Source organism: Solanum lycopersicum, chromosome 3 (genome assembly GCF_036512215.1).
Source record: "Solanum lycopersicum chromosome 3, SLM_r2.1".
Taxonomy (NCBI): Eukaryota; Viridiplantae; Streptophyta; class Magnoliopsida; order Solanales; family Solanaceae; genus Solanum; species Solanum lycopersicum.
Genome location: NC_090802.1, coordinates 57,244,452 through 57,267,839, shown reverse-complemented (window position 1 = coordinate 57,267,839; position 23,388 = coordinate 57,244,452). Strand labels below are relative to the sequence as shown.

Sequence of the window (23,388 nt, the reverse complement as noted above, 5' to 3'; positions counted from 1 at the left end):
ATGTTTAGGCGGTATATTTTATAAAATTATTTTGGTTCTTATTTTCCAATAGTAAATGTTGTATTATTCCAAAATAAATAGTAAATAAAAATACAGCATTTAACTACTTATTTTGGAAAATTATTAGGGGTATTTCTGTCAATTTAAATAAATCCCCATTTCGGCCATATGCTTGCGTGGTCACTGACTCACAGAACTGAGCAGACTGTGTCCGCAACAATGGCTACCGCCGGAGCTTTCTACTCCGTTCCACTGAACTACCAATTACACCGGCGGCCACTTCATTTTGGCTATCTACCTCAAGCTCCCTTTCTCCTCCCTGTCACTTGGCCACTCACCACTTTCTCTCGTCAAAAAGTAAATTCTACTTCCATATTCTCGAGGTGTATTTTCCAGTATGAGTAATTGAGAATGTCGATTCTGTACCTGCTGTTTCCTCTGAATTCCACTTCACATGTATTTGTGTAATTACTCTATATGAACTCTGTTACTTTTATGTTTTTTAGATTATCAAATTATATTGCCGTCGAAGCTCCGGCTCAAGGATCCTCTTAAATCCTGCCCGTGCCTTACTTTCAAGTCAATCTCGAGGTATATTTTTAAAGCATCTTACGCTTTCTCTTCATTACTGGTAGTTTTACTGTGAATTTCTTATGTATTGTGAAATATACCACAGAGGAGAGTGGCAGCAGCGAAGTTGATCCGGATCTTCGTTCTGTGCTTGAACTTGCAACTGATTCTGAACTCTATGAACTTCAAAGAATTTTATTTGGTCCAAGGTAATAAACAGTTGCAATATGTTCCTTTTTACTGTTCTAATGAAAAATAAGGTGCTTTGACCATTCTAAGCAAATTTTCTTTCTTGTATCTTTTATGTTTCAGTTACTTTAGCCCATTGTTGAAGTCAGTTACAAGGAGAACTGAATTTGATTATGTTATGGTCGGAGAAGACCCGGAGGAGAGGGATGACTTTTTGTCAATGCTTGAATCAAGATTTTTATACCTTGCAGCTGATGCACGATCCACATTGAGGTTTCTCTATTTCTTTTATTTAGAATAGATGTATTTTAATAAAAACTTCAAAATGTTCTTCACTCCAATTACTCCAATGGATGTTATCTTCATTGTTCGAACCTGACCTTTGTGATAGCATTTGGGTTGTTTATGTAAATTGCATGGACACAATCTGGAAATTAGGAATCATCATAACTCAAGCTATTGATAGCTAATTGTTAAAGGAATCAGTGGTTGATTATGTGGAGTTCAAATGGGAGTGATTTTTATTGGTTGCTTGTGGAATGATGAACTTTGATAATGAAACCGAATTAATTGGTGATCATCATCCAATCCATCTCCAGTTTGGTTTGAAAATAAAACCAAAACAAGTGGTGATCATCACCCGAAGTTCTATACAAACAATGGTTTGCCATTTCCTAACCTCCAACATGTTTCTTTTATTTTAGTTCTTATTTTTGTTTCATTATGTCAGTGATTGATGTCGTTTGGTATTCAATCTAGGGGTAGAAGACCATCGTATAGGGAGGTGTTGCTTGGTGTCAGGGAAAAATTAACTATAAGGTGCTCAGCCAAATTGTCTGCAGAAGACCTGGAAGCTGAGATTTTTCTTCATCTGCTGCACGAGTACTCAAGGTAAATCAGTTTCCTTTTGTTTTCTGTGAGAAGGAATGGTGTGGTTATGGCCTTGTGGAGAGGAAATTTCTATATTGTTTTGTTAATTTGAGATGCTTATGCTAGTTACTTCACATACTCTCCTAGTCTCAAGTTTTAGATGATACTATTTTATTTGTAGGTATAAATTGACAACTGTTTGTTTGACTTGATTTATACAAATAATGGAAGTGAAACTTTTAAGATAGTGGTGGAAGAATTAATTTGATAGAAAAATACTACCCTACAATAAAATTTAAATTTGATTAGTAGAATGAATTTAAGTTTGTGTAAGTTGTGAAAGCTGTAGTGTAAGTTGTATAGAATGATGTTACTAGTGGATTTCATCTTAAAAAAGATGATGTTACTAGTGGAATGTTGTGAACGCTTCGGATTTCCCTTGTCATAAAATGTTGTGAACGTTTTAGGTTGCCAGAAAATAGAAAGTGTCCTATTAATTGGGACGTATATATAGTTTTTATTGGTTTTCTCCCTCTCGATTTCCTTTGCCTGTCTAATCAGTTCTATTGGGTTTGGCATGCCTCAAGGTTGTCAGATTGATGTGACCAGTTATCCCTTCATTCTCGAGTCTATATGTTGGAATTTCTTCTAGTTTCTTCTGCTGTGATTTGTCTTCTTCTTCTCTTAGTGTGGAGATCTTGACTCTTATTTGGACCTTATATGGCAAATATGTATCTTCAACAGCTCAAAAGAAAGCTTGGATGCTTCTGACGGGCATGGTAGTCTAGAATTTGGACTTAGTAAGTGGAAGGTACAAGCTGCTGCTGCAATAAAAGCTGGGGCAGAAGGGGTTCGTTCAGTAATATTAAAGGTGTCTACTTATATTTTGGAAGCTTGTACCTCTCTTGAGCCTTTTGGTTATGCATTAGCTAACACGATCTTTGTGTTTTAGGGTGGAGGGGTGCTAACATTGGGGAAGATATACAGCGGGGTATAATTGATACCTTGTGATTTCTGCAATTCTCTTTCCTTATCCTGTGCTTTCATCTTGTTTAACAACAGATAATGTTTACTGCTTCTCTAGTTAGCCAGGAGATTTTCAGGAAAGATGCTATTGGAGGCTGCCAACTATCAGATTAGTAGGGAAGTTCTTAAAAAGGTGCTTAAAAGTCCTGATTTTGTTGAGGACAGTAGCTGACACTAGACACTTTAAATGGGTCTCTTTACTGTTCCTGAACCAATTAATGTGCACTGTTCCTGAATCAGTTAATGTACTTTGACATTTGAATCTATATTTCTTTTCACGTGTGAGTTATGGTCTTATTGGCTAACCATTTATATAATTATATATAATTAAAAGATGATTGTTTAACCATTTATTATAGAGGAAGTTGTTTGGTCTGGGTTCTGGCATCTCTTTAATCCACTTTTCTTGTTTAAGGATTTTGTTTGAGTATGAATGCATCCAAAAGTTGAGTAGTCTTGGCATTTTGACGATACATTAAGACTGTCTTGGATACATCTGCTAGAGTTAAGGTTCGTTGGATGTCAAGAAATTTGCTAGAAATGTGGATTTGAGAAATCGTAGCAAGTAAAAGTAAACGTTGGAATAACATTTGTTGCATGCATTTGTTTGAGAAGAAAAGAAAAGCTTAAAATTAAGAGTAGATCAGTTTCCTAGATACGTCCTGCAAATCTTGCTAGACTTAATTTGGAGAAAAATCCATGACAATGAATTTCCTTGACCGTATTTTCCTAAAGGTTCCCTGCTATGAAATGCATAAAAAAAGGGTTTAGGTTCAAGAAAGTTGACTTTCCAGAAAATTCCTTTTCATCAGTTAACTTTCTCAAAAAAAAGAAAGAAAATTCCTTTTCATATGAAGCAACCAGACAGGTTTTAACAAAAATCTCCTGGACGGAAGTAAAAATAAGAGAGAGACTATTCTTTCACTAATAGGTGTCTTTGGCAAACCAAATACAAATAATAATAAAGTCTTCCCTGCATTGCACTGGTTACTGGAGGTGTTATGATAATTAACTTGTGATTCTCTCGCATGACTTTCATGACTTCACATGGCTCTTGTTGGTTTTAGGGTGGAGAAGTGGCGGCTCTTAACCTGGAGTCCAGATTGGCCTTGCTGGCTGCAAAAAAGGTTTTGAACTTATGAATATGCACTGTTTTGAGGGTTGCCGATTCTGCTTTACTACTGAAGATTACTGTCTGTACTTGTTTTACTGCTCCTAAAGTTCAACAGATACCGCTATAGAAAGAGTGATCATAAGTTGATCTTTTTTCGTGAAAGATGCAGCCTCATACTCCTTAATTTCCTGATATTCTCCACACTTTCTATGTTCAGTTTAGCTGAAGATAGTTAATCATTCTCAAGCTATAAATGCTGAATTATAGGTTAAATGACATCCTCATCCCAGATCAACACAAGATAAATGAAAAATAAAAATGTGACTTGGAAAGACCCTTCAATAATAATAATTTTTGAAACCTGTTATGATGGTCTTACTAATTGTCTTTCAGGCTCTGCTTCAAAAACTATGATTTCTTTAGAGTTCTAAGTACATGCTTACATTTCATTGTTATTGGTTTTTGACAGGGCTTAGCAGGTGCTGCCTCCCGTTATTTTGGCTTAAGGAGCATGATGACATTTCTCGGCCCAATGTAATCTCCTTTGTGCTGGAACACTGCCATGTCTTTCACGATTTTAGTTTCTCAGGAAAAATCTATTTGCTCACTTGTTTATATCTGCTAGAGTGATCACTTAGTTCTTCTAATTGCCTTCCTCTTAACTAAAGTTTCTGTAGCCTTAATGTCGATTGTTGAAATTGTTCTGTCATCAGAGTACTCATCTCTTTTCTATGAAGAGAGTACTGGAAACAACAATCCTCTTCCCTAAGTTGTAGATCCACAACTGACATCTTGCTCCCATTCATGTCAATCCTCTATGTTCAATTTGTTTAGCTGGACCCAGTAACTCTTTTAGATTTAAGAATCCTTGTCTCATAAAAAAGAGAATCATGCTATTAGGAAAAAGGTTCAACAACTTATATACATATAAGTTTGAAAACCTCTAACGTTAGAAAACCTTAGGGGTGTCAAATAAAAGGCTGAAAGTTTGGATGCTTTAAAATGGGTTGAGCAATGAATTGATCATGATTCAACCCGTCCAAAGTTTGGTAGGGTTAAGATGGGTTAGGTCAATGTGGGCCAAAGCGGTGAGTCATAACCAAATTGCCTCTCTTTTTTTTTTTTTTTGATCAAGTAAAGTTGTATTCTTCAGCAATGAGGGTATGCTGGCAACCATCAAAAAGATTTACATCAGTGACCCAAAAAAAACCAACTCAAGAAATCGCTACTATATTTATAAAGAAGAGAAAAAGTTTAAAATCTGTCCAGCATCCTCTATACCCTTCTCATTACACCAAAAATAGAAGGTCTTCATACAATGCCATTTGATCTTTGTTACTGATTCTGCAGTATTTTCCATAACCTCTTGTTTCTTTCTCTCCAAATAGTCCACCATATACAAGAGAATATCATATTCCACCATTTCTTCTGGCTCTTACTCCCCCCTCTTCTCACCCAGCAACTGAGAAGGTCTGCAGTGTGTTCTGGCATTGCCCAGTTTGTGTGTGTTCTGCTTAGAAAAATGGCCCATAATTGAGCAGTGACTTTGCAATGGAGGAATAGATGGCTATTAGTCTCATTTGTCTCATTACACTGTTAACACCAGGAAGCTATTTCAAAGCCTCTTCTTTGCAGCTTCTCATGAGTTAGGCATGCCCTTCTAGTCACTAGCCATGCGAAACACCTCACTTTACCTGGCTTTTTCCATACCTTACTCCATGGTCCAGAGATTTCCCCTTGAAGTTCCTTCACTTTCCTACTGTTCAATCTGCTGACTGACAACATACCATCATGATTGTGTTTCCAAATCATTACATCAAGTTCCAGATTTGTGCCCTTGAAATCATCCAGTGTTTGTAGCATCTCAGCTACTCTCCCTATCTCCCAGTCATTTAGTAACCTTCTGAAGCTGAAATTCTACCCTTGTTCAGACCATACCTCATTTACCATTGCATCTGGAGACGAACTGAGGATATATATGTCCGAATAGGAAGACATCAAGGAGTCCTGACCAATCCAGTGATCTTTCCAGAAAAGAACCCTGCTCCGATTCCCCACTTTGTATGTAATATTGTGTTGTAGTTGGCCCAATAAATTTCTGATAGTTCTCCACACTGAGACACCATATAGGATATTCACCATATCGAAAACCCATGGGCTATTCTGGCCGTACTTGTTACTGATAACTTCCTTCAAAAGTACTTGATCTCTCTTCCAAACTTCCAAAACCATTTTGCCAACAAGCACTTGTTTTGTAGCCCCAAGTTTCTGATCCCAAACCCCCCTGAGCTTCTACTCAGCAAAGCAGTTTACCATTTGACAAGATGTATTCTTTTAACTTCCTTGATTCCCGACCAAAGAAAATCCCTCCTTAATTTATCAAGTCTTTCTTCCACTTTGGCTGGCATAGGGAATAGGGACATCACATAGGTAGGTAAAGAGTCTAGTAGAGAGTTTATCAGAATAGTTCTCCCACCAAGGGATAGATATTGAGATTTCCAGTTTGCCAGTTTCTTCTCAGTTTTTTCAATTATATTATACCATCCCATATCACTAGCTCTTTATGGTTGTTTCCAAGTGGCATACCTAGGTAAACAATTGGGAGTTTTTCAATTCTGCACAGCAAAATGTTTGCTAAGGCCTGTGTAACCTCTTTGATGGGATATATACAACTCTTCCTCCGATTGACTGCCAAGCCCGAGACCGCCTTAAAGACTACCAATATCATTCTGACAATTCTAATTTCTTCCTCCTTAGCTTTACAAAATATGACAGTGTCGTCAGCATAAAGCAAGTGACAAATCTGCATATCCACCCCTGAGAGATTGCGTACTTTGAATCCTTGCAACAATGAGTTTTGAGTAGCCACCCTCAAACATATACTATTGAATCCTTCCATGGCTATGATGAAAAGGAAAGGGGACAAAGGGTCTCCCTGTCTCTTTCTGAGGGAAAAAAACCAGTAGGTTCTCCATTTATCAGAATGGAGAACCTAACAGTTTTTATACAGACCTCAATCCATCTCAACCATCTCTCACCAAACCCCATTTGTTTTAACATATTGAGCAAAAACTCCCATTTTTGACATGATCATATGCCTTCTCAATGTCTAGATTGCACATAACTCCAGGTTCAGCCCTCTAAGTCTAGTATCTACACATTCGCTAACAATAAGGGCAGCATCCATGATCAGTCTGCCTTTTATGAATGCCATTTGATGTTTGTTTACCAGTTTGCTGATTACTTTCTTCAACCTCTCAGCTAGCAGCTTAGCTATAATTTTGTATACCCCGCCTATCAAAATTATCTCTCATGATAATTTTCTGTTTGTTTGTCAGTTTTGTTATACAGCACTGGATTAAAGTGACAACTTTTGTTTTTTTTATATTGAGAGAGAGTCTGATGAGCACAAACTAATCTCAAGTATTTTGATAATCTTGTTATGAGTAAATTTTGGCTACCTTGATAGTCAAAATTGACTACATACTTTTTTAGATGTGTTAATTTAGTTTGTCTCCGAATTCACCTATCAATGAATTTATGTCCAACCTGAGAGACCCAAACTTATACAGGTTGGGCCGGTTCACTTATTTGAACCAAGTTTGACACGGACAGAGAACCCCTAGTTTGTCTAATAAACAAAAAATACATATTGGGCTTCAAATGAAGTGGAATGAATACTGAGAATTTATATTGCTTGCTGAACTAGTCTGGAATTGAGTTGTAACTTATTCCATGTTATGTAAGCACCTGGACTAACAAAGGATCATTTTGGTATTGAAATTAAGGATAAATGGATCTGTATATTCTTTTGCAGTATTGCAAAATTTAAATTGAAGCTTTGTGTTTTCAGTTACCTAACAGATTTGTGGGGCCAAGTACATGGGAGAAGTCATAGGTTATGTTGGATTTTCCGGTTGTCAAGATTTCCTACTCTGTCTTCCGTGGTCATATTGGATATTATAGTCATTTCGATTGAACTGACTGATGCAAGTGGCAAATGTCTCGACTTAAGACTTTCCAGCAGTAAAGTATACTCGTAAAATTCAATAATGTATGATTGAATGATGAATTTTGAGCCTTATGACCCTAGTCTCTACTCTGTTGTAGCTGTAGCTTATAACAGAACTCTGCATATTTTTTCTATTATTTGGTTTATATAGTTGGTAAAGAATTTGAATGTTTTCCTGGAGCTATTTCCATAATCATCTCACTTGGAAAAGATGTTTCATTTTCGAACTGCCTCTGTAGGTTTGTGCTGTTAGGAAACTCCTTGTAAATATGGTTCACTCTTTTACTTAGTTTCTTCTTGTGACGTTGTTGCCAATTGCTTTCTCTATTAATGAAGAGGGTGGAGAAATGTATTCAGTTCTCAGGTGGTCTGGTTTTGTATATCTCCTGTTATTCTTCTTACACCGTCTGTGATCCACTTTATGCAGTCTGTGGGGAACACTTCTAGCAGATGTTGTCATTCAAATGCTTGGAACTGATTATGCTAGAATCGTGCGAGCTATTTATGCATTTGCACAGGTAATATGCTTTCATGCTTGAATCTTCAAATATAGGAGTGCCAACTCTTTTAAAATGGGGGAAGAGGTCGTAAGATTAATCTTTAGAGATTTGTTGTTTGTTTAAATATAACCATGAGATATATAGGCCCTAATTTACCTTTGATTAGTATTGGAATGAGATGGGCTGCATATAGCAGAATTGATAGAGGGGATTTATATAGCCAACTCCAACTAGTTTGTTAATGAGGTGTAACTGATTGATTGATGGAAGGATTTCCAAAATAAGTTCAGTAGAAGTTAGTGATACTGAATTAGCAAGTTTGGACAAATTAATGCTAAAATAAGTTGAATGAGGAATTAAACAGCTTCATCTTCACTCCTCCAGTGCCGGCTCTTGCCTAATATTTTTTAGGCCACTGCCTTAGGCCCCCAATTTTTTGGGGCCCCAAATTTCTATAAAATAAAAAATCATGTTTAATTTTTTCATTAAAAGAATTAATTATTCATAATAAAAAATATAAATATATATATTTTTTGCTAATACTCATTTTTTTTAATTTTTTTTAAAACTCCTTATGCACTCTATTTCTTCAAATCTTTGATAATTAGAGTAATATTCTGTCTAAAATATGAATCAATAGCTGAAAAGTGTTTGAACAAAGTAATTACAAATATTCTTTTATTTCTTCGTAATTTTTATATAAAGTAAGATATATCAAGTTATCAACTTTTTGAATCAGATTCTATAATTCTAACTCTTATTTTTATTTAAAATTTATGAACTTATTACTTATAAAACTATATCTTCGATTCATATAATAATTTTCTCAATAAAATAATGTTTTCAATGTAGAATTAATAAATCTTGCTTAAAAAATAATATCTTAAAAAAGTATTTGAAAAAATCATTTATAAAAAGGATATTAAGAAATAATTTACATCTAAATTTTTTTTAAAACATATATATTAGTACAAAGAATTTTTAAAAAATATTTAGGCCTCTAATTAAAATTTCGCTTTAGGCCTCGAATTGTGTTGAGCCGCCCCTGCACTCCTCTTGGTTAGTATAAACTTTAAGGTTCTTTTTTCAAAAAAGGAAAATATTAAGTCTTGCTACGGTAGCACAACTCACATCGTTCATCTTTTCAAGTGTGCGAGTAAACATATATATTAGTACAAAGAATTTTTAAAAAATATTTAGGCCTCTAATTAAAATGTCGCTTTAGGCCTCGAATTGTGTTGAGCCGCCCCTGCACTCCTCTTGGTTAGTATAAACTTTAAGGTTCTTTTTTCAAAAAAGGAAAATATTAAGTCTTGCTACGGTAGCACAACTCACATCGTTCATCTTTTCAAGTGTGCGAGTCACATGAATAGTAATTAATCTTTTGGAGTTAATTGTATCATCTTCTATATATATCATTGTTTCATAACTTGTTAGCTTTGGACATTTCAAGGAAGACGAAAGAATTATAACCGTAGGATTTATGGACTCCCAGCATTAAGTTTCCACTGCCATGTTCAAATCCCCATGATCTTTGATTTGTTTGTTTCTTTTCTTTTAAGTGCTTATTTTTTGTTGCCCTTAAGTCTTGTGTTATCTTCTTTGAAAACTGAAAAGTTATTTGTGTTGGTTGCTAGTGCAGTAGTGGATGTAGGCTTTTGAGCTTGTAATGCATAACAATGAAAGTTATGATCCTGTAAATGTTTTTCCTACTCAACTATGTGTCGATAAGTTTTTAAAAGCAACCTTGTGTATTATTTGCTTCAGATCCGAATTACCCGGACATACAAAACATCTGATGTTCGATAAAAAAGCTTATTTAGAGATTGGACTCTAAAGTTGCATCGTGGACATTGCACACTGGGATATTGTTAGGCTGTTGACTTTGGATCTGGTTCTACACTTGTTCATAGTAGATGTTGGAAAGTATGTTGAAGGGCTTGTGCTTCATTGTACATATGTTAGGCTGGAAGATAAGCTTCTTTACTAATTTAAGATAGACATGAGCCTCTGGGAACGCGTAATTTTCTAAACTATTTAGATTACTAATTGAAGAAAATTCTGTTGCTGGTTGCTGCAAGTGTAACGTTCTGTTGTGTGTTGCGGTTTGTTTTAGTATTGATGTTGATGAATTTTGTTAACTTGATTGTTCTGTTCTCTGTAGTTTGTGAAATAAGTGTAGTCCAGGTGCCCGCAAGCCGGTCTGTTAGAGGCCTCATGAGCGCAAGGGCCAATGGATATAAGGTAAATTAGAAAGGTAACAGCACAATATCCCAAGAGTTTGAGAGTTTAATTTGACACAGCTAATTAAGGTGCATGGCAATTATTCAATGAGAAAAAGTATAGCAGGAAAGTTATGTAAATTACACTATGCCGCTGAACTTGATGAAGTTTCAGATTTCTCCATCCCAAATTTCATCCACAGATTTATAGGGGCCGTTTGGATGAGTAAAATCCTCTCCGTTATATCCCTTTTTCTGAGGTATATCTTGAATTTTGAAATTATCTTCATTGCTAAGTTCCCAATCAAATATTTCGAGGTTTTGTTTCATTCTCTCTTTGTTAAAGCTCTTCACTATCACACTTGCCCCTTGTTCATATATCCATCTCAGTGCCACCTACAAATATTTGAAAGTATAGTTTACTTGTCAATTTTCTCATGTTCGATTGGTCAAATTTTTTAAAAGATAAGTTTTTTTTTAAAAATGACATCCCTATTGAGTTTGTCAACAAATGATATTTCATATTTATTGTGTCCGTTCTCTATCTTCCAACACACTTATCTTCACTCTAACCTCCTTTAAGTCTGTCAACCTCATCTCCACTATGCAACCCCAATTCACCTCCTTTAAATCTGTCAACCTCATCTCTACTACGCAACCCCAATAATATTTGTCCAGGTTATATATATAGTATATACTTTTAAAATAATGTTTTCCTTTGTAACGAAGACCCTAAAATTTTCATCCCTGCAAATAAGTTTAAAATCCATTAATCACTTCCAGAATTTGGAAAAAGACCTGAGGGATACTCTTTTGTTTAGCAGTTGCGATGTCATTGATGATTGGGCTATTCCAAGAGGCACCTTTGGATCCCAATGGAGAGTAAGCGCTTACATGAACACCTTTCTCTTTACAATACTCTAGTAATTTTTGCTGCTGCCATGCCACATTTATTTCTACCTGATCATGAAACGTTCAAACAAACGATAGAAACATACATTTGACTCTAAATAGTATATGTAAAACATGACTCTATTCAAAATATGTCCACAATACTAACTTGATTAACTGCAGGAGGAATGTTAGCAATTTGGAGGAGTTGTGAGAGTTTGGTACAACTGAAATTGCTGACACCAATAGACTTTGCTAGGCCCAACCTGCAGCACTCTTCCATTGCTTTCCATACCCCTTTCATATCAAAAGGAACAATATCTTCCTTTTTGAATTTGAGCATATCAACTGGTCCTGGTTTCATACTTACAGGCCAATGTATTAAATACAAGTCAACATACTCTAGCCCCAATTTCCTACATAAACTCATTTAGGGTTAAACCATAAAACATAAATCATATAGTTATTAACACCATAAGAATCCATGAAGTTCACACCTGGCTTAACCTCTCATTATTTATGAACTCTAGATGACTTAGTGAGTTCTACAAAAATTTATACATATTCAATAGATTTATTCGTACCTATACAAAATTATTAAGTTCTGTCAAACCAACAACTAGAACAGATCTAGCTCCAATTGTTAATGTTAATGTTAATGTTGAGCTACTTTGAGTTAGGACATTGTAACAATTTAAAACTAAAAAAAAAAGATAATCGATCATTTAATAATAAATAAATAAAAGGTCTAACATTATTAGTATACCCAAGTGTGTTTTTGAGAGCAGGAAGGACAAATTGAGGGTGTGCCTGGGTGCACCATAACTTAGAAGTAATAAACACTTGTTGGCGACTCTTTATAATGCCTCGGTCTATTGCTTCCGCCACTGCTCTCCCCACGGCCTCCTCTGACCCATAAAGCGCGGCGGTGTCAAAATGGCGGTATCCTGTCTCAATGGCCTCAACCAAAATAGATGTCAAGTCATCTATCGGCATGGGATACGCAGCAGTTCCCATGCCTAACAAAGGCATTTTGTAGCCACAGTTGAGTACAACTTCTGGTACGTGCATTGTTTCTTCCATTTACAAAATCGCGATTTTAAAATAAAATCTAAAAGATTGAGTGAAGAAACACACTTGAAAAATAAATGCCAGATAATTTGTATAGTGAAGTTTCAAAAAAAGTTGTAAAGGTCTTATTACTGATGATCTTTGAAATGACAACAAATATATATATCGCACACGATTCATTTATTTCTTAATGGGTATGTTTAGTAAGAAACAAATTACATTTGAACAAACTAGAAGAAGAAAAAACTACTACGTACACCTCTGGTCTATTTTAGTTGTTTGGTTATTGAAAATCGCGATATAATTAATTATTTGTTTCATTTCTGTTCTTAATCAATACATGCATAGAGATATTAAAACAATAAAAAAAATGTATTATTAAATTGAGATCAACAGGTAAATAAATTATAATTTAATTTAATTATTTGTTAAGTTAATTTTAACGTGTAGAAAAAAAAAATATGACAAGTAAAATAAATTGAAAAAGCGCAATTATACAAGAAGATTCAAATGAAGAGACGTGAGCAATAATACTTTGATTAGTATTTCTATTTGATTTTCTCTTTCTCTATTCTTTGATTGATTTGGAGAAGACGTGAGAGAATAATCATAGGTATATATAATTCGGTCACGTCTTTTTTGATGAATATCCTTCGACTTTTCTTTGAATATTTGTTTTCGCTATTATGTCATAAAGCTAATAATAAAACATCCCAGTGTTAAAATTAATAAAGAGTTTCTCTGTTTTTTTTAAAAAAAAATTAATATGGAATATGATTTATATATATAAGCTTTAAGACTTATTAAAAAATATTCATAATAATTTTAATACACAATAACTATTTTTAATTATAATGAACTAAATAATATACTATTCTAAAATCTGATATATATTTTAATAAAAACTACCGATAACATAATTACTAACTAGCTGTTGCAAATTTACAATGCGCTAAATTACAATTAAATACAAATAATCTTTTTTAATATAATTCTCTCATATTCTATAAACAACCTCTTCATAACTAGTATGCATTCCAGATAAACTGACCGAAAAGGATAGATAGGAAATAGTTGAGATCACAAAAATAGATAGAATATTTTTTTTATAAAATATAAAAATTATTCTATTTAAAAAAAAATCAATAACTATATTTCGTTTCAACCCAAGAAGAATATATCCTTGCAGATGAATTTTGGGTTTAACTCAACCTTGAATGCTAACTTATGAAGGTAGGACTGTCTAAATTCATATAAGGAGACCAAATTCTCATCCATTTTCGATGTGGGAATTCAAAAGAGAAACAAAAATAAATAAATGACAAATAATATTTTTTCGAATAAATTTTCTTCTTTTATAATTCTCGAAGCAAGGAACGAACGAAACGCGCTGCAAAATGCTTCAGATCTAGTCATTGTAAAATATTACTCCCTCTGTCCCATTTTATGTGATATATTTCCTTTTCGGTCAATTCCAGAAAGAATGTCACATTTCTATGATAAGTATTTAAAAATACAATTTCTCTTGTACCCTGGTTGGTCCCACTTCATTTTTAAAATAGTACTCTAATACATATACTTTTGAAGGGTAATTTGATAAACATTTCAAAATCTTCATTTATTTCTTAAACTCCATGTCCAATAAAATGTTGCCACCGAAAATACTACTTTATATCTCATTTTTCTGCAATTTCCATAAAACTAAGACCATATGTCATTTTTTTATAATACAAAAATATATATATGACTTCTGAAAATATTTATATCATGTAGTCCAATATATATGCTTACCATACCATAGTATATATAGGGGGAAATCATTATATATAATGTCTCTATCTTATATAAAAAAAAATGTATAATATAATATGAATTTAATAAAATGTATATAATCGGTTCACTAACTAGGATATAATGGATGTCTACACCTCCGTCCAAAATTGTTGTTTTCGTGTTTATAAACAAGTTATTACGTGTCTTATTATTTTGTTTTGTTTCGATCGTAACACTTTGCAATATGCATCTATTTGGATTCCTTGCTTGTTCAAAGCTCTTACTATAATCTAATTTGTAAACTACAAAATCTACATGCCTTTTTTTTTTTTGTAATTTCTTTGACATTCACGTCCGGCTAAAATGACCTTATTCAGAAAATTTATTTAATTTTAACCAATTCAACAATGTTTAAGTGGTGTATAAAAGCATGTGGAAAATGCTGATCATTTAAAATTAATCGTCACTAAGGAAATAAGAAATTAAAACTAAGCGCGAATCGATCGAATGGCTACGTCTAAACGTATAATAATCAACTCAATTGTTGTGCTGAGAATACTTACTCTATCGGCCTGCGCAGCTGCAGGTGTACTTATTGTTACTAACAACTTTACACTTGATGGTGACAAAACCAAATTCAGTGACATCAAAGGCTACAGGTAATTGGGAAAAAAAAAATTCTGTTATTTTGGTAATTAAATCTGTAAATTTGCTAATAATTTAATTTAAGTACAGGTATGTGTTAGCAGCGGCAGCAGGGGGAGTGCTTTATTCATTAATTCAGCTGCCTTTCGCATTGTATCAAGCTGTGAAGGAAAAGAGATTGATCAATGGCCAGTTTCTCCCCGTGTTTGATTTTTACGGAGATAAGGTTTGTGCCCAGTCTTTAATACAATTAAGACAAAATAGCTTTTACCATATATAGTACTTTTGTTTTTAAACTGAAATAACTTAAAGGTTAATGTATAAGCCGTAAGTTAGAAGTCTATCCAAAAATATTTTTAATGTACAAAGATCATACACATGCTTTCCATTAGGGATCACCAAACTTTCTCGACATTCTTTTATGTATAAATATTGATTTTGAATCTTCTGAACACGACAGTAAAGGTTGACTGAGTGATCTACTGCTTTCCATAGGATTTAAATCTGGAGAATTAATTTTGCAGGTGATAGGATTTTTCTTGGCAAGTGGAGTTGGTGTTGGATTTGGTGTGAGTATTGAACTGAAACTATTGATAGATCAATTAGTGGATGGGTTGGAAAGTTTAGGAGCAAGTGGACTTGATGAATTTGGAGACAAAAACAAGAAATTTGTAGACAGAGGAAGTATTGCAAGTGGAGTACTCCTTGTTGGTTTTGTTACAATGGCTATACTTACCATTCTTACTTCTGCCAACCGCAATGGAAGAGGCTTTTAATTTAAATATCATTAGATGAGCAATTAATTGAGCTTTATTTTTAATTATTGTCATCTTTTTTTCTATAATCTTTTCATTTTGATCATGTGTAATACATTTGAAATATAATGAGTACCTTTAAATAAAGACAGAATATAAAATGTGAATAGTAAAACAAACATTTCCCAAGATAAAAGAGCAAATATATCAATCGTTCAAAGTCAAAAACAATTTCATTTTAAAGCAAAGTTAAAAATTTATAAATTGTAATTATCACACTCAAATATATATTACATGTTTTCTTGTTGACATATTTACTTAAATTGGAAAAAGATTGTCTATTTCTTGCTCTGACGTTCTCGTCCGGCTACACAATTTTTAATTTTTTATTTCTTTTAGCTATTTCGAAAAACGCTACGACGTTTATTAAGTACCCTAACTATTAGTGTGTATATCTATACTATAAAGGGTTGTTCTCTATTATTTGAAAATATACTAGGTGTTCAACCAAAAATAAAATAAAATTATACAAGGTGAGGATTAAAAATTTAATTGTTGTCAAGGGAAGAAGGAAAAAAAAATGGGAAAGTCTAAGTTTACAATAATTTTTCCATTGTTGTTCTGAGGATACTGACTCTCTTGACGTGCAAAGCTGCAATTGCAATTATAGTTTTCAACAAATTCACTATTCAAAATGGCCAGGAAACTAATTTCTCTAGCATCAGAGGCTACTGGTCATGACTCGATCCCTCGTTTTTTATTTTTTAACGAAATTCTAGCATCTTCCAGTGAGTTGGTCCGATAAAAAATTAGTGAGAAAGTCAGTTTTTTATAACACAAATTTCTTACTTATTGTGATTATAGCAAATAAACCCAATCCAACCCCATTTGGACTATATGTGCAGACTCCAGTCCAAATTGGGCAGCTTTAGATTGAACCAACTTATTAGGCTTTCTGCCTAAAACGATAATAGACATCTTCAATAATTTATGTGTCACGTTACCGTTGAATTCTTTTATAAGACATAGTAAAGACGAATGGAGGTGTATTTTTAAAGTTAAAATGTTTAATTAGATCAAATTAAAATGTACATCTGTATATAAAATTGTCAATATTTATGATTCAATCTCATGGTTATTTTTTTTTAAAAAATAAATCTCATAATTACAGGTATGTGTTAGCTATTGCTGCAGGGGAAATTCTTTACTCATTGATTCAGCTGCCTTTCTCACTGTATCAAGCTATCAAAGGAAAGAGGTTGATCAGTGGACAATTTTTACCGATGTTTGATTTTTACGAAGATAAAGTTAATTTTCTTATCACAACTCAACAACTTACCTATAAAAAAAAAACTAGTATGTGATTAGATATATTTAACTATGATAGATATTATTATTACCTTATTTTCAAAATATTATACTCTTTGTCTCATTATATGTGGCAATTTTCGTATTTCGAAAGTCAAACAATTTAATTTTGATTGAACATCTGTGTATGGAATCTCCAATTTTTTTTAAATGAAATTTATATATTTGTAAACTATGTAAAAGAGTACTATAAGTCACAATAATTGATAATTCAAAATGTTAAAAAGGATCTTAAAAGCTTGCAGTCAAAAATATACTCGTTTAAATCTCGAAATGCGAAAAGTATCACATAATATGGGACGGATGGAGTACATTTTTACCATTAATTAACCGTTTCCTTCCATATATCGAGAAAGATATAGTTAGATACATGTATTTTTGCTATCGAATACATTAAAATAGCCCGAAAGGTGAAGCGAGATAAGAAGCGAGACGAGAAATTTTTTGTTATGTATCCGAAATACATGTGAATATCACTAGATACACACTATATACATGTATTTGTAGGTATCTGGGATAAACAGATATATAAGAGCGTAGTGAACGAGATAGGAGAGAGGCGAAGGAGGTGAGCAAAATTTCCTATGTATCTCAGATATAAGTGAATCCATTTTGATACAATATAATGTATCTAGAACAAATTTGACCCCATATATCTTAAGATACTGTATAAGAACGTATCTGGATGCACCAATCTGGTAAGATATGTATATTACAAAATAAAGTTTATCCAGCTCTTCAACTAGCAAATTTATACAAGTTCCCTCATAAAAATAATGACTCTATTTACTATCACTGTCTACAAATGGCTCTCTAATATTTAATACTTATAAATGATTACCGTAAAGTATTCTCTCGGTTCCAATTTATATTGATATTATTTAGCTCAACACAGAATATAAGAAAAATAATAAAACTTTTGAAATTTGTATTTTAAAATTTAATTTTAATCATTTGTTTGCCTATAAATCATTTCATAAACGATACAAAAGAAAGTTTTGTTTATTATTATGAAAGTATATGGAACAACAAATCTTTTAAGCTAGTATCAGCCACTCGATACGTGCTACCTTCAACCAGCTTACATATAGAGCGATGACTCTATAAATTAATGTATTTTTTTTTGTATAACATGTGAAATGTTGAACAAAATTGGCAGGTGATGGCGTTTTTATTGGCTAGTGGAGTTGGTGTAGGATTTGGCGTCAGTATTGAATTAAAAAACTTTGTAGACGAATCAATAGACATAAATGAAGAAGATGAAGTACGTGTAGAATTTAGGGAGAAGGGTGACAAGTTTTTTGACAATGGAATTATTGCCAGTGGAATCCTTCTAGCTGGTTTTACTACCATGGCTATAATCACTATTCTTAATTCTGCGAAACGCACCGGAAAAAGCTTTTAGCTCGAGACTTATATTATATAGCGTGATTGATCAAACTTTGAAAATCAAACTTATTCAAGACCGTTTGTACAATGAAATCTTTTATTTTGAGATGCAATAATGTTATATACGATACTTGATTCTATAGGCTACTACAAGATTAATAAAAGAAGTTTACTTACTATTCATTTTGTTAAAATACTTGTGTGAGTTTTGTACAATGCCTCACTGGGCCTATTTTCTGTTGGCATGTGGACCATGATTTATTAACTGGGCCGTTGAGGACATAGGCCCAATTCTGCACTTCTGTTTGAAGAACAATCCTGCTCATTAAAAAAGATAACAGGATATAACACAAAGTACACTATTATTTTCCAAAGAAAAAAAATATTGTTTTGGGTACATGTATTATGTATATGACAATGTACCTCAAACAGACGCTAGTTTAATTAGGTGAAACTTGTTTTAGATACACTCAATTCTAGCGTGTGATTCGTATTTATATGAAATACACTGATTCTTTTGATCACCTCTCCCCCTCTATTGTCCCTACCCTTCTCTGCATATGTATTTTATAATATTTCTGAGTTTCACGATATCATATATGTGTATTAAAAAAAATCAATTTAATGCATTTGCATATCTAATTTCAAATACATCATCCATTCATTTTTACTTGTTCAGTTTAAATTTTGCACATCTTTTGAAAATATACATATGTACATATATATAAAAGAAATTATCAACAATTTGTGTTATCACAATCTCTTTAATAAAAATATTTTAATTTTTTTTTGATTAGGCAAAGAGAACTGTTGAGTTCCCAAATAGCAATAGTGCAACTTACTGATAATGTATTTGAATATTTTTTCTTTCTTATAATATATGTCAATTGTTCAATACACACAACAAAATTGTTATAAAATAATCAGTTTGCTATATATTATATTTGGAAAGTTTTGACGTAGACATGTAGAATCGCGGCGGTTCATACTTTAATTCCAAACTTAGCTTCTTTTTATATTTTTTAATCATAGAGTTTATATTTTATTCATGGTCAATATACAAAGCAATTAAACAATTAGGTTAAATTCACTTACAATGATACATAACTATTAATAGAAAAAAAATATAGATAGAGATGACATGCTACAACCGATTAAAATGATTGATGATATACATTCTTTTTATAAATTTACTCTATATAACTTAAAACTTTATTAATCATTACAAAAAGAGAATTATTTTCAAATTTTAGTTGTGTAATTTATCTTATTTTTCAAATGAATAGATTTATGATTTAATAATATAACTTTTCTTATATTAATATAGTATGTGATGCAGGATTATTTTATAATTATGCAAGCCATCTAACTAAACAAGAAATTAATAATAGGATAAAACAAATTATATGTGACCTTTAAAAATATTATTTATACACCTTATTTTACAGGTCACCTATTATTTTTTCAGGCAAAATTAGAGCTATAGAATTAGATATATATTCGAACAAATTTAATAATCTTAATTTAAATAAATTTCAAATTCTAGCTCAAACACATACTGATTTCTTCTTTGTAGTGTCAATATGATGTTTGTAATACGCTATTGATTAATAATGACAACATTGTAATAAAGCCAAAGTTGGTAAATTAACTATTATGAAATTTTTTTAAAAAATGCAAGTGAAAGCAAGTAAATATTTAATTGATGTGAGTATGATGGGAGCTGGATTCTCAAACACATGCAGCATCTCAAGTGGCAATCATCTCTCCCAATTGTTCAACTTTTACTTCATTTTCTCTAATAATTTTTTTTTCATCTAATCAATTAATTAATTAATTAGTCTAATCGGTCCCCTTTAATCCCTATGCTGACACTAATTAGCATATATCAATTTAAGTTTAAAAGATATTTTTGTACGTAAGCTTCTTATAACTTTTTATTATCAACTTTATTCTTTCAACTTTAGTTTATTTCTTTCTTTAATTTATAATTTAGAAACAACGAATATGTAGAGATATTTGAACGATCCAAAAATATTCTTTTGACTGTTTTCTTCGTCACTCACGTGTCTAATTTCCTATTGGATATTAGATTAATATTAGTTGTAATAGCTTTATTTAGGCTTATAAAGCTAGTTTTTTAATAAATAAATGAAGCTTTGTTTGGCTTGAATTTAATTAAGATGAATATTAGATAGGATTCAGGATGAAATTATTATAATTATTTTGCTTTTTTGGTGGGGTTGGGGTAACCCACAGCTTTTTAAGAGCAACAGGAGGCCACATTTTTGGTGTTGGAATTAAGAATTGCCCATTTAATTTGCAATTTAGATTTATTTATTTTAATCTTGGAGGTATGTTTTAGTGCCACGTGTCCCCAAGGATTTTCTCCATAATTTTAAAATCTCCTATTAAAATCACCATATAAGGGCTATACACTATATACTTAATCCGTGGCAAATAATTTTGGAATTAATAATGGAAGCGTTAGAAATAATAGTATAGAGAATCTCATTATAAATTATTAAAGGGGGCATATTCAAAAATTTAAAATATAAAAGTTGCAAATTGAAACTAGTACTTCATACAGTGTAAATACTTCTTGTAATTTGATATGACATCAAAAAATTGTTTTCATGGATTAATAAGAAAATAACTTTTTCAAATTTTAATAGTAGCAAAGCATTTATAGAAAATTTCAAGAAAATCAAATTTGTTTAACATTTGATATTTGCAAGTTTATATACCATAAATGTCTACTTAGAATTTGTAGTCAAAATTTTTAAATAGATTTCTACTTATTATATATAGAGATGTTGCTAGCTATTTTTAGTTCTGAAAATATGTTGTAAGTATTTAAATATTTATTAAGATATCTTTTTAAAAATTAACATTAAAGCCCCTCCATAATCGTGAAAGATAATCAAATAGCTTACGCTGTCGATAAATGAAACTAACCAACAAATGGCACATTGATAAACGTTAGGTCAATAACTTATACACGATAGTCATTATGAAAATGTTAAAAGAAATTATAAATTAAATAAAAAAAAGTACAAGTAATATGCACAAATGGAAGAAATTCTTCTCGAGAAATTTGAGAGAGGTGGTAAAATAAATAAATTAAAGTTTGATATAAGTGTTCCAAAGGTAATTGGAGACAATTATTACCTCAAAATTGGATATCGACAACAAAGTACATATACAATAGTTAGAGACAAGATGAAGAACAACAGATCTTGCTCAGACGAAACTTCCTTAATTCTCATACGTACGAGTAAATACAAGTGAAAAATGTTAGTGTATGTCGATTTTTATATTTAGTAATGATTAATATTTATTTTTAATAAGATAATTTATAAGTATACAAATATCTCTGACTTATAATCATAGATTTTATAAAAAAAATTTCTTTATAAAATATGCATTACATAAAATAGTAACACATAAATTATATATAAAAAAAACATTAAGTTATCTTATTATATCCCTGCAAAAGCCCCATAGGAATTTTAAAAAGTACTACTTTCAATTTGATAGGTAATTAAGCAAATTTTAGTTAGACCAAAAAAAAAAAAATTTAAAAGTTAAAAGTCGATATTGATTGTGTGAGTTATGCTATTAACCTAGCCATGACTCATTATATGAACTCATTTTAATTTAATCTATTTCCATTTTAATAATTTTTGAGTAAAATAATTATTTTTTTATTTATCAACTCAACCTATTCTGATTTACATATCAGATAATACTTATTAAACATAAAATTCGGTCATTGAAAAAGGAAGAATCCATAACTTGGCCGGTTATGAAAATATATTCACAAGCATGTATATACTTTATTTTTTATTTCTTACAAACAATGACAAAATATGTATATATATCTCTCATATTTTGTAAAGATGGTAGAAAAAAAATAGTGATATGATTGATATATGGGAAGTACGTAGAAAGTAATAACAAGATTCCGATCTAACTTTCTTTTTCATTATAATTTGTTAGTATAGACTATAGTACTTCTTAACTTTTGAATTTTGTATAATACATAATGATTATCATCATATTGGTGCACGCAGGGAGCGTGGATCTGTCTATAACTTTTTCAGTCATGAATATATGACAAAATCTCATTTTTTTTCTTTTCTTTTTCCTCCACTTTTTTTTACTTTTTTTTGGGTCAAACTAATTTCTTTTGCTACCTATATAAATAAATTTAAGACTTGAAATGATAATATAACATACTCTATAGTTTTTAAATCTTAAATGTTTATTATTGAAGTACTAAAGGGAAAAAGACATGCACGTTCTATTCAAAGAGGAATATTACAGCTCCATAACACACTTTTACCACACATCATAATGTGGTACTATTTATTTTGACAAACTTTTTACCTTATTATAGTACCATATCTAATGAATTTTGTTGGTATTCTAATTAATTTGTGCATAGATTAATTTTATTTTCTTTGCCAAAAGTTATTACTCTAACTAATTCCTTAACCTGTAAGTTTTCTTGTCACTCATTTTCTCTCTTCCTTTTTTTTCCCCTTCATTAGGAAGCAGTCTTCGTAATGTTAAGTATATGTGTGTACTAAATGTTTAAAATACCTAAAAGACAAAGGACCCTATATATTATTGTCAATTGAAATTAACATACAAATATGCGTACATATACACTACAACGTAACTGAAGCATTACCGGCAATTAATATTTATTACTAACTAATATTCTATATAAATATCGTTAAAGACTTGGTCGATTTTGAATATAATAACTTTAATTTTTTTTAACAATAATCATCACTAATAGGTTGTGAATCGAGATAGTGTGCGGGGCCAGTGGGGCTGAGGAGTTGGCTAGACCCCTACCAGCTGGTGATTTGTTAGTAGAAATATGTTTGTTTAGATGGACATGAACCTTACCTCAAACGAGCAAAGAAATTGATTTAATAATTTAATAAAAAGGAAGTATCCTATACAAATTCCTTTTTGG

At 31.8% G+C, this 23,388-nt stretch overlaps 3 protein-coding genes across 3 annotated transcripts; 2 read left to right on the top strand and 1 right to left on the bottom strand.

The window, feature by feature from the left end:
- On the top strand, positions 1-10,422 carry LOC101250673 (uncharacterized). Its single transcript, XM_004235325.5, has 12 exons — positions 1-357; positions 507-591; positions 677-779; positions 883-1,032; positions 1,519-1,650; positions 2,374-2,500; positions 2,582-2,620; positions 2,714-2,788; positions 3,723-3,782; positions 4,239-4,303; positions 8,209-8,299; positions 10,049-10,422. Exons 1-12 carry the CDS (start codon positions 169-171, stop codon positions 10,088-10,090), a joined length of 1,158 nt encoding a protein of 385 aa, XP_004235373.2. The 5' UTR covers positions 1-168; the 3' UTR covers positions 10,091-10,422.
- A 152-nt stretch (positions 10,423-10,574) lies between these two features.
- AKR4B (aldo-keto reductase 4B) lies at positions 10,575-12,605 on the bottom strand. Its single transcript, NM_001353492.1, has 4 exons — positions 12,161-12,605; positions 11,564-11,810; positions 11,302-11,463; positions 10,575-10,899 (listed from the first exon to the last, which is right to left on the bottom strand). Exons 1-4 carry the CDS (start codon positions 12,475-12,477, stop codon positions 10,675-10,677), a joined length of 951 nt encoding a protein of 316 aa, NP_001340421.1. The 5' UTR covers positions 12,478-12,605; the 3' UTR covers positions 10,575-10,674.
- Positions 10,708-15,799, top strand: LOC101264804 (CASP-like protein 4D1). Its single transcript, XM_026030312.2, has 5 exons — positions 10,708-10,763; positions 11,328-11,385; positions 14,819-14,897; positions 14,974-15,109; positions 15,408-15,799. Exons 2-5 carry the CDS (start codon positions 11,379-11,381, stop codon positions 15,657-15,659), a joined length of 474 nt encoding a protein of 157 aa, XP_025886097.2. The 5' UTR covers positions 10,708-10,763; positions 11,328-11,378; the 3' UTR covers positions 15,660-15,799.
- Positions 15,800-23,388: the final 7,589 nt, after the last annotated feature.

Coding starts and splice junctions, on each gene's coding strand:
- LOC101250673 (XM_004235325.5), top strand. CDS start 169: ATGCTTGCGTGGTCACTGACTCACAGAACTGAGCAGACTGTGTCCGCA. Junction 2,501..2,581: donor TTCGTTCAGTAATATTAAAG/GTGTCTACTTAT, acceptor TTTGTGTTTTAG/GGTGGAGGGGTGCTAACATT. Junction 2,621..2,713: donor TGGGGAAGATATACAGCGGG/GTATAATTGATA, acceptor CTGCTTCTCTAG/TTAGCCAGGAGATTTTCAGG.
- LOC101264804 (XM_026030312.2), top strand. Junction 14,898..14,973: donor AGTGACATCAAAGGCTACAG/GTAATTGGGAAA, acceptor ATTTAAGTACAG/GTATGTGTTAGCAGCGGCAG. Junction 15,110..15,407: donor TTGATTTTTACGGAGATAAG/GTTTGTGCCCAG, acceptor TTAATTTTGCAG/GTGATAGGATTTTTCTTGGC.
- AKR4B (NM_001353492.1), bottom strand. CDS start 12,477: ATGGAAGAAACAATGCACGTACCAGAAGTTGTACTCAACTGTGGCTAC. Junction 11,464..11,563: donor TTCCTCCTGCAGTTAATCAA/GTTAGTATTGTG, acceptor TTTCATGATCAG/GTAGAAATAAATGTGGCATG. Junction 10,900..11,301: donor AACAAAAGAGTATCCCTCAG/GTCTTTTTCCAA, acceptor AAATATTTGTAG/GTGGCACTGAGATGGATATA.